At 54.4% G+C, this 11,490-nt stretch overlaps 1 protein-coding gene across 1 annotated transcript in view; it reads left to right on the forward strand.

Moving 5' to 3' along the window:
- ZNF385C (zinc finger protein 385C) overlaps positions 1 to 11,490 on the forward strand; it is a 43,334-nt gene that overhangs the window by 7,156 nt on the left and 24,688 nt on the right. Inside the window, exon 2 of the mRNA XM_011929737.1 lies at positions 990 to 1,241. Within this exon, the coding sequence (XP_011785127.1) occupies positions 992 to 1,241 (250 nt within the window). The 5' untranslated portion in view covers positions 990 to 991. The remainder of the gene's footprint in view (positions 1 to 989; positions 1,242 to 11,490) is intronic.

Raw genomic sequence — 11,490 nt, forward strand, 5'->3', positions numbered from 1 at the left:
GCGCTGTGTTTAGCAGACCCAGGCGGCAGAGCTCAGGTCTCTACCGAAACCACCAACTGTTGCCTTGGCCTCAGTAGCCAAGACAGCAGGGGGCATCTGGAGCCACGTGGAGCAGGGGTTGGGATGGCTTCACACACTGTCACCATTTGTGAATGTCACCCTGCTGGGTGCAGGGCAAAGGAAGGTTGTGTTTTTGGCTGGTGGTTGCTGCGTCTCCAGTAAGCACCACATGCCTGGCTGTCACAGGATTGCCAGTGCTTGCTGTGGAGCTGAGAACAGGACTCTCGCTTCCTCAAATGTGACTCAGCTGGCCTTGCTGCTGCCTCTCCCTCAGTGCCCACCTTTCCTTCAAGACCCCAGTTCCCCTCTCTGAGCTATGTTCTGCAGCCCTCTCTGAGCTATGTTCTGCAGCTATGTTCTGAATCCCCAGGTGTCTTGGCCTCCCCGTGTGTAGACATGTTGGACATCCTTCCAGAAAGTCCCAAGTTTGTTGTTGTTGTTGTTGTTGTTTGTTTCTGAACCGGAGTTTTGCTCTTGTTGTGCAGGCTGGAGTGCAATGACGCCCGATCTTGGCTCACTGCAACCTCCACCTCCGGGGTTCAAATGATTCTCCTGCATAAGCCTCCGGAGTAGCTGGGATTACAGGCATGTGCCAGCACGCCCAGCTAATTATGTACTTTTAGTAGAGATGGGGTTTCACCATGTTGGTCAGGCTGGTCTCGAACTCCTGACCTCAGGTGATCCACCCACCTCAGCCTCCCAAAGTGCTGAGATTACAGGTGTGAGCCACCTCCAAGAGTCCCAAGTTTTAATGCTGCTTTGCTTGAAATAGACTCCATTATGCACCCCTCCATCATCCTCGGGCTGGGGCATTTCAGAGGGATACAGCGGATACAGAGCTCTGCGTCTCCCGGTCTTGAGCCCCTCCTGCTCCCTCTAAGTATTCACAACCATTTGGCGTTCATTCGTCTCCCTCTCTATCCACTCAGGTATGAAGCGGCCGCTGAGCCCACCCCCACCGGCTGAGAAGGAGCCCCCCGTATCTGGAGCTGCTGAGTGTCCCCCTCGGCCCCCAGAACCACCTAAGCCCAAGCGAGAAAGAAAGCGGCCATCGTACACACTCTGCGATGTCTGCAACATCCAGCTGAACTCGGCGGCCCAGGCCCAGGTGCACTGTGGGGGGCGGGCCCACCAGAGGCGGCTTCGGCAGCTCAGCTTGGGGAAGAGCCCCTCAGGGCCAGGTCAGTGTGGAGGAGCGCTGCTCCCACAAATTTGGTTTGGGGAGGATCTCTGTCTGGGCCCCTCTGAGGGGCTCTGGGTCTGTGGCCTCCCTCCATGGGGGTCTTTGCGTCTGGGGTGCCCTCAATGAGGTCTTAGGGTCTGAAGCCCCCCTGATGCCAGCAAGTTTTATTCTGTATCTGGACAACCCTTCTGTGGGACCTCTCGGAGTCTGTGGGTCCTTAGGCCGCCTCTTGGGTCTTTGTTTCTGGGGATTCCCCCTGTGGGATCTTTTGGGATCAGGACTCCTAAGCAGCCCTTCTCCAGCCTGGAGCCTCCTGGTAGCCACAGGCTTTCAGACAAGGACCTCATCTGCGGGCTGGGGGTCCCAGGCTCCAGCTCAGGTCTGTGGTCTCTGAAGGCCAAGGTCAGCAAGGTACACAGCACTCCAACCCAGGGACAAGGCGGAGGCCCCTCTTCCTTTGGATTCCCTGCCAGGATTTCTGCTTCTCCCTAGCTGGGGTGACTTTGCAGAGGTTTGGCTATGAGCTTGGAAGGGGCAGCTGGCTGCAAGGCAGATTTCTGGGGGAAATGGGTGAATGCCTCCATGAGGGTGATTCTAGCTGACAGGTGCACAGGGGCCACAGGGAAAGTAAGAACCGGCCAGGCTGCTGTTGGCAGAGCAAACAGATTCACATCCAGGCCCAGTGTGGGGAGGTGGGAAAGGTGGGAACTTACCCCTGGCTCCTGGGGGAGGCCGACAGAAACCTACCTTGCAGCCCAGGTTGGCAGGTTTGCCGGAGGCTACACTCTGACCTCAGACACCCTCTTGAGGGGCTGTCTTCTCTTTTGGTGATATTCATGGGGCACCCACTGTGTCTCTCGCTCCACACACACACACTCCTGTAGGCCAGAGACAAGCAAGATCCAATCTCTCTGCTTACCACCCTCCCCAAGATTGAGTGGGTCTTTTGGGTGGAGACAGATGTGAAAAGAGATGAGGGTTGTGGTTGCCACATGGGACATACCCTCAGGGCACAAAGGCAAAACTGCAGTCCCTGGGGACACCAGGAAAGTCTTGTGAAGGAAGAGGGGGCTAAGCCTCCGAACATGGATGACGGGAGTAGGGGTATTACAGGCAGAGGTCACGGCATAAGCAAAGCCAGGATGCTGTGGTGACTGGGACCAGCTTCTCCCCACCCAAGCATTTCAGGCTGGACACCAAAGGCATGACTCTGAGCAAGAGAGTATCTGACTGATGGGTGTTTCTGGAGCGTATGTGTCTGTCTGGATTCGAAAGTCACTCATTGGCTGGTCATGGTGCTAATGGGTCCCTCTAATCCTAGCACTTTGAGGGGCTGAGGCAAGTGGATCACTTAAGGCCGGGAGTTTGAGACCAGCCTGGCCAACATGGCAAAACCCCATTTCTACTAAAAATACAAAAATTAGCCGGGTATGGTGGCACACACCTGTAGTCCCAGCTACTTGGGAGGCTGAGGCAGACAAATCACTTGAACCCAAGAGGTGGAGGTTGCAGTGAGCCGAGATTATGGCACTGCACTCCAGCCTGGGCAACAGAGCAAGACCCTGTCTCAAAAAAAAAAAAAAAAAAGTAACTCATTAAGTCACCAAATATTTATTGACTGCCTACTAGGTGTAATCTGCTTTTGGGAGATTCACATTTTTAAAAGACATCATATCTTCCTGTCAGGGAAAAGCTATCTAAATAACTATACATGCAGATGAGTTTGTTCCAAAATAATAACAGGCTTCCTAGAGGTGGATTCAGGATGCCTCAATAAGTCAGAGGAGGGTCCAGGTGCAGTGGCTCATGCCTGTAATCCCAACACTTTGGGAGCCCAAGGTGGGCAGATTGCCTGAGTTCAGGAGTTCGAGACCAACCTGGGCAACATGGCAAAACCTAATCTTCTAAAAAAAACAAAATATTAGCCTGCTGTGATGGTGGGTACCTGTAGTCCCTGCTATTCAGGAGGCTGAGGCACAAGAATTGCTTGAGCCTAGGAGGTGGAGATTGCAGTAAGCTGAGATCGCACCATTGCACTCCAGCCTGGGCAACAGAGGGAGACCCTGTCTCAAAAAAAAAAAAAGAAAAGAAACGAAAGAAGTCAGAGGAGGGGGAGGTAAATTGACACAGGAAGTGACATTGGTGACATTGATGGTGGATACTGGAGACAAAGAGAGGATCCCAGGCAGGGAAGCAGCCGGAGCAAAGGCCTGCAAGCCCATGGCCAACATGGTGAAACCCCATCTCTACTAAAAATACAAAAATTAGCCAGGCGTGGTTGTGGGGTACCTGTAGTCCCAGCTACTTGGGAGGCCGAAGCAGGAGAATCACTTGAACCTGGGAGGCAGACATTGCAGTGAGCTGAGATCATGCCACTGCACTCTAGCCTGGGTGATAGAGACTCCATCACAAAAAATAAAAAAAAAGATGCCAGCAACTGCCCCTGAGGTGGGGGGCAGGGTGAGGGGAAGCATGTTGGGACCCTCAGCTGCCCTGGATGCCTCTTCCAGCTCTGCCCAGGTGGGCACTAGGCCGGTGTGCCCCTCTCCACAGAGCAGAGTCCTAAGGGTGGAGCTCCCGGGCGGAGGTTCCCTGGGGAAAATGCAGAGAGCCAGAGCCATTCCAGGGAGGCCGAGGCTAAGTGTGGGCAGCGTTGAATGTGCTGCATTGGTCCTAGGCACTCAGTGTCCGGGGCGCCATGCCAGATTGAGACACGAGGTCTCAGGCCTGTGGCAGCCAGGAGGGGCACTTTTCCGTGGGAGCTGTCACTTTGATTAGGGGCCTGCAGGGCTGGACGCTTCCACAGTGACAGGCAGTCACAGGCAGTAAGGCAGGGACCCTCTCCTGCTCACATCCCCCGAGGCCATCTGTGGGAGGGAGCCTGGGGGGTGGTTCTCCCCTCTCTGAGCCTCCTCGCCAAGGTCTCAGTCAGAGGCCTCCTTCTTCAGCAGCATCTGGCTCCTGGAATTCTCACTCCCAGCTCTAAGTGAGCCCTGAATACCTTGGAGGGGCACAGGAGGAGGAAGCAGCAGGAACCCACACTTCGTCTCCCTCCTCCAAGCACTGCCCCGACTTACCCTGCCCACCCCCCATCTGTCTCCTACCCAAGAGGCCCTTTCATTCTTTTTTTTTTTTTTGAGACTGAGTCTCACTCTGTCGCCCAGGCTGGAGTGCAGTGGTGTGATCCCAGCTCATTGCAACCTCCACTTCCCAGGTTCAAGCAATTCTCCTGCCTCAGCCTCTCCAGTAGCTGGGATTACAGGCACCTGCCACCATACCCGGCTAATATTGTGTTTTTAGTAGAGATGGAGTTTCACCATATTCGCTAGGCTGGTCTCAAACTCCCAACCTCAGGTGATCCACCTGCCTCGGCCTCCCAAAGTGTTGGGATTACAGGCATGAGCTACTGTGTCTGGCCTCTTTCATTCTTCAGGAATGCATCGAGCCTTCTTTCACCCCCCTTGCCTCTCCTCCCAATGGAGGTGTGGCACAGGGACCTTCCCCAGAAGAAGGCTGAACTCCATGACCCTATGGACCATCACACACACACACACACCCCTAAATAACTTTAAGCGATTATCTGACATCTGCAAAGAGACAGAGGTTTGCTGTCCCCTCACACTAACCTCTGATACAGATGTTGAGCCAGCACAGGGCATCGGGGGACAGCTGGGCAAGAAGCAATGACCTACCCCCAGCCCCACATGGAGGATCTGCTTAGGAGTTGAACAAAGCACTTGCACCTGCAGCATGGCATTCCCTCCTCACCCAGCCACCCTAGGCATAGATGATGACATCCAGTCTCACTTTATAAACTGGAAGAGTGGGGCTCAGGGAGATTAGGTAACACCCAAGGCCACACAGTTGGGTTTGGGTCTTAGGTTTCAGACTCTATTATGTTTTGTTTTGTTTATTGAGACAACGTCTTGTTCTGTTGCTCAGGCTGGAGTGCCTGGCACAATCGTAGCTCACTGCATCCTCCACCTCCTGGGCTCAAGCAGTCCTCCCTTGGCGTTCTAAGTAGCTGGGACTACAGGCATGCACCACCATGCCTGGCTAAATTTTTTTTTATTTTTAACAATTTTTGTAGAGACAGGGTGTATTAGTCCATTTTCACGCTGCTGATAAAGACATACCAGAGACTGGACAGTTTACAAAAGAAAGGGTTTTAATGGACTCACAGTTCCACGTGGTTGGGGGGCCTCACAGTCATGATGGAGGGTGAAAGGCACGTCTCACATGGTGGCAGACAAGAGAAGAATGACAGCCAAGTGAAAGGGGTTTCCCCTCATTAACCCATCAGATCTCGTGAGACTTACTCAGTACCACGAGAATGGTATGGGGGAAACCGCCCCCATTATTCAATCATCTCCCACTGGATCCCTCCCACAACACGAAGGAATTGTGGGAGCTACAATTCAAGATGAGATTTGGATGGGGACACAGCCAAACCATGTCACAAGGTCTCGCTATGTTGCCCAGGCTGGTCTCAAACTCTTGGCCCCAAGCAATCCTCCCACCTCAGCCTCCCAAAGTGCTGGGATTACAGGCGTGAGCTACTGAACCCAGCCCCAGGTTTCTGACTCTAAATTCTATCTCACACTCTTATCTGATTCCCTGCTGAGGAGAACAGAATATATTAGGAGCAACTGAGCCATGTTTGAGAGTGGGGAGGAGTATGATCCAGAGGGCAGGCTGTCCCAGCAGATGATTCCACAAGTGCTCGGGACCTATGGCCACTCCTTGCCCTGTCCCTTGGTGTGCTCAACTGAAGAATGGGAAGATGCCAGCCATCTGGCTAGGGACAGGAAGAGTAGCTTCTTAAAACCAACCAGCCCCTCCCTTGTCTCTTGGTAGAAAGAACCCAGTCATCCAATTCACAGTGGGCCTGCCCCATGGCATCCATTGCAACATGACACAGGAGGGGACAGGAGGGCATTTCTGAAATGACTTAAGCTCTGGCTTGCTGAAATGGCCAGAAGAACCTTAGTCAGGGACTGCACGGTAGACAGTATGGGGAGCAGGAAAACAGAGATCGAGTCAGACTATAATGGATTTCAGGGCCAAGATGGCTGCAGCTATAACACATGTCCCTGTGTCTTCCAGCGGGAGACAGGTAGTGGACAGAGTGGCAGGCCAAAGCTAGGCTCTCCTATTCTGTGCCCTCAGACCTCCCCTAGCTCCTGTTCGAATCGGTCCCTCCATCCCCTCTCCAAGTCTTTGACTGCAGAAGCCGCTGGCTGCATCCTGGGCCCCAGAGATCAAAGACCTTGAGCTCAAGTCATGCCTGAGTCACTGGCTTGATGAGCTTCTCACCCCCACTCCCTGCAGATGGATTAATTTCAGTCCCATCAGGAGGCCCCGGAAGCCCTCCAGCCTGTCCCCCAGCCTTCAGTATCTCCCTGGGTTGCCGTTTCCTCCCCAGTCACGGCCTCCCGCACACATACTGAGGCCTTTGGGTGCATGCTGCAAAGAAACTGTGCTCCCCCAAGGCCACTGAGAAGTTCTTCTTGCAGTCTGACCTGCCTCTGCCTCCTGCTGCTATTCTCCCTTGGTGGCAGGTGACAGAAGTGCCCCACACTCTTCCTGAATGTCATCACATCCCCCTCCCCCAGGTGTGGTCCTGACCATTGGTATCCCCCTCCCCCAGGACCACCAGGAAAAGCAAGGCTGTCTGGGTAGAGAATTAGAGGGCTTAGCTCAGATCCCTGCCCTGGAAGAAGACAAAGATTCTGTCTGTCTCTGGGTGGGTTAATTAGCTCTGGGTTTGAGTTTCCTTCCTCTCCCCACACAAACAACTCCTCCCCGCAGAGCCCCTTCCTAACAAACCTGTTTTCAGGAGCTGCTGCTGCCAACCCCTCCCAGATCTTCTTTGTGGTTCGAGTGTTGGCTGCTCCAGAGATTACAGGTTATTGTCTGGTGGAGACAGGATGCTGAGGGGGTGGGGGGCTAACATTGGAACCTGGGTTTGGAATGCAGGACTGGATCCAGCTGTGGGCTGGCTGCCTCCTTCCCGCACTCCACCCCCTCCCAGCCACCAGGTGCTCAGGTCAGTAAAGAGCCAGCTTTTAGGAAGAAGAGGGAGAGGAAGGAGTGAATGGAGGGGAGAAGGACCGGGCTGGGGGATTTGGGGTGGGCAGGGGAAGGGTGTCAGGAGTTCTAGCGGATCAGGCCAGGTGCTGTGACTCACACCTGTAATCCTAACACTTTGGGAGGCCAAGGCAGGTGGATCATTTGAGGTCAGGAGTTCGAGATCACCCTAGCCAACATGGTGAAACCTCCTCTCTACTAAAAATACAAAAATTAGCTGGGCGTGGTGGCGGGCACCTGTAATCCCAGCTACTCTGGAGGTTGAGGCAGGAGAATCGCTTGAACCCGGGAGGCAGAGGTTACAGTGAGCCTAGATCTTGCCACTGCACTCCAGCCTGGATGACAGAGTGAAATTCTGTTTCAAAAAAAAAGAAGTTCCAGTGGATCAGATGAACTCCCTCCTCTCCTTCCTGGCATTGCCCAGGTAACAGATCCAGGGGTCCAGGTAGTAGACTAACAGTGGCAAGACACCTGGATCCCCGTTCCCCAACCCTCACATGGCCAATGCTCTTTGATAAAATGGCAACACCTCTCTGAAGCACAGTTTCCTCTTCAGCAACAGCAGTTAAACATAAGGGGATGGTGAGGAGAGGATGAGTGAGGTTGGGCAGGAGAATGGCCTCCTGCAGCAAGTCCTGAGGCAAGAGGACGTCAAGAGCCATCCAGCAGGCAGAGCAGGGCCAGCAGCTCCTCCTTCCCTGGAGGTCCCTGTGGACAAAGTCAGCCCTTCCAACCCTTTGCTTCAGTGTAAGAGACCCCAGGCAAGGGAATCCTCCGGGAGTGGGGGCTGAGGGATGCTCCCCAATACCCTCCCTCAGTTCTTGATCTGCACATTTGCCCCCATACTTCTCCCCTGGGGGATAAGCATGCCCTGTTCTTTCTACCTGCGGTTGGGATGGGGGAAACCAGAGAATGGGCAGCTCCTTCCTGGCAAAGAGAGACAGGGCCCTGGAACGACGCTGCTTTCCAGGCAGAACCAGGAGTCCCTCCCTCGCGCCCTCCCCTCCTGTCCCTCACATCCCCCCCTTCCCTCTGTCACTCTGGCTGGGTTTCATTTGCTCCTCGTTCTGCGCTCCGCGGTGCCTCCAAAGGCAGAGAATGCTCTTGGGTGAGTGCTGAGGACACCTGGGCTGGGAAGTGGGGAGAGGGCTTAGGTGAGGGTGGTCCTCTCCCCTCTCCCCAGCCCAATCCTTTCCTGCTATAGTTGGCCCCCAAAAGTTGTCTGTCAGAGACACCAGTAGCCAGTTACTCTCAACCCTTTTCCCAGGTCCAGGGCTGGGCAGGGAAGCCCCCACTCTGGCCGAGAACAAAGGTGAAAGGAGGGGCAGGAATGGTGGGGAGCTGGAGGTCCACCCTGCAGGAAACAGGGGTGCTGGACATCTGGGAAGATGCCTATTCAGGAGCCCGTGTCAAAGGTTCCGTGTATCAGACCTCACCTTTAACCGCCTCTGAGGGGCCAGGGGAGCGGGAGACGTCCAAGGGGAGTGAAGAGGGAGCTGTTACTGCAGCAGAGAAAGACAGAGAAGTAGACAGAGGGAGATGGAAATCAGGGTGCCTCCTCCCTGAGATCTGGCCACTGCACTGGGGTCCACATCAATGCCCCCCTCCCCCTCTTTATCCATGGTCTGCCAGCTCACCTCTCCACACAGAGGGTTGCCTGGCTTTTTTTGAGGGAGACAGCCATCACCCATCAAAGGCTGTTTGGGGGAACCCTTTCCTTGGGGGCAAAGGCCTGGAGGCAGTGGGACTGGGGGCAGAGTTTCTGTTGTGACTGGGCTTTGGAGTCTTCCTCCAGCTTAGGGGAGTCTGCACATCCTGAGTGCTAGATGACCCAGAAGTGGCTCAGGGACTCCGGAGAATGTGGGGAGGAAGCCCCTGGCCACGGTGGGAGAGGGCATGAAGTATGTTTTGGCTCAGCCTCTCACTCCCCACTTTGGCTCTCTCTCCCCGGACTCCCATATTCTTCGCAGAGTTTGGGTTTTATCCATGATAGAAATGGCAGTGTCATTATTTGAGATGTGTTGTGTGCAGGCATGTGCCTCTGGGAGGACCCTATCGTCTGCCCTGTGACTTGGGGGTAGGGGGGTGGGAGAAAGAGTGGCAGAGAGACTCTGGAGATATGCTCTTTTAAGTCCGATGCATTTAATTCTGTAAGGGGAGTGTGTGTGCACACCGGTGTCTGCATCTGCATATGGCTCTCTGTGTACATGCATCTATCTTTGTGAAGGTGTGTGCCGCTGTGTGCCCATTGCTGTCCTTGGTCTATATCTGCATTTGTAGGGGTCTGCACATTCATGTGCATCTGTCTCTCTGGGTATATGTATACACAGGTATGTCTTTGTTGCTTGTGCCCATCTGTGTATGCATGCATGCTCTTGTGTGGCCAGTGTGCCTGCCTTTGCCTCCCGGCCAGCATGGGTATCTGTGTATCTTGGCGTCAGTACCACCTCCATATGTATATACATCTCATGTGTAGATGGAATACATGGTCTAACTGTGGGGGGAAGTCTGTATGTATGTGCCTTGATGTCTATACCTGCCACTATCCATGGGTGATATGGGCCTCAGGTTGTGTGTCTCTGTGCTTGTGTGTGTGTATGTCTGTCTGTCTGTCTTTTCCCATTATGGCAAAATAACAGGATGTGGTTTTCCCAGATCTTGTCCCTTGGTGGCAGCCAGGGTGATGTTATTTCATAAGATTTCTGCTCTGTGCCCTGCCCTAGCCTCGGTTGGACCTTTGGGGGCAGCCTCTTCTCCTGTACTCGGTCTGGCTTGCTCATACCTCTGACCACACCCCACCCTCTTGAAGCAGTTGGCTAATGAGCCATGGCTGCTCCAAGACACTTAGGTGGCTGTTCTGCAGCAAAATGCTATCCAAGAAGACCTACCCCCAACCTGACCCTTTTGGGGTACAGAATTCTAGACCTGAGGGCTGTGTGGTGCCATTCGGGGGCAGCTGTGGGGGCTGTGGCTCCCTTCATTTGAGTGTAGCCAGGAGTCAGGCGGCCACACGTGTGTGTGCATGTGACTCGCACACCATCCCAGCAGCCCTGGGGCTGGGGTTCACAGTGAATGTCAGAGGCAGACGGTGGGTGGCACAGAGCAGTGCTGCATGGAGGATGCTGGGGCGGAGGAGTTCCCAGCAGCCACTGGTGGGGCTGGGACCTCAAATCAACATGCACCCTAGGCCTTTTGCAGAAGAGCAGTGTACCCAATTGTGAGGGGACTGGAAGGCATTTCTGGGTGACTTTGTGCTGTCTGGAAAGGAGACTGGGTCATTCTCTTGACATTCCCTTGATCCACAGCAGCAGTCCAGCCCCCTCTCTGAATGGCCTCCACACCCAGCACCTCATTTGGTCTTCAGACCCATTTCTGTCCTGCCCTAGCCTCCTCCCCGGGTTGTAATTCCCGCTTTACAGATGAGGAAACAGGCTCATAGCTAAGTGTCCAGTCCAAGGCCTCAGAGTTAAATATGACTGGAGCTCCATCCCAGGCCTCTGGACTTCACACCTCCATGTCTGGAGGTTGGGGTGCCACAACAGCACATTCCTCCTGCAGGGAACCTCCTCAATTCACCTCTCAGGGTAAGGCAGACAGGGATGAGGGTCGGCTGTGTATCAGAGTTCTAGAAAAAGGTCACTCCAACCTCCCTCCCTCTTCCCCACTCTGTCCACCCCACTGCAAATAACTCACTAGGCTAAAACAATGAGCTTCCCAGTTCCAACTCCTCCGAAGGAGGCTCCCCACCAGGTGGGAAGGTCAAAATCCTCAGCATTCCCCTAGAGCCATCCAGCATCAGGCACTGCCCCCACCCACCCCAATTCTTCATAAACCTGCAGCGACCTGTCAACTTCCAGAGGAGATCTTTGCTCCGCCATCCCATGGCCTGGAGTGCTCTTCCCCTAGTAATAGTTCACTTACCCAGAATGCTGCGAACCCTAATTGACCCGCCCTGCAGACCTTCAGTTGATCACCCGCTCCTTGGTAATCCCAAAGCACTTGCTTCTAAACTCTCAGAGCACTTTGCAGCCTCCACAGCGCTCTACCTGTCTGTCTCTTACGGCTGTGAGCCCCTCGAGGAACCCCGAATACATGCGCGGACCGAATGAACCCGGGCACCGCGCTGCTTGCGGTCTAGCCTCAGTGGCTCCTGCTGC

The sequence above is a fragment of the Colobus angolensis genome, unplaced genomic scaffold, assembly GCF_000951035.1.
Source record: "Colobus angolensis palliatus isolate OR3802 unplaced genomic scaffold, Cang.pa_1.0 Scaffold83, whole genome shotgun sequence".
Taxonomy (NCBI): Eukaryota; Metazoa; Chordata; class Mammalia; order Primates; family Cercopithecidae; genus Colobus; species Colobus angolensis.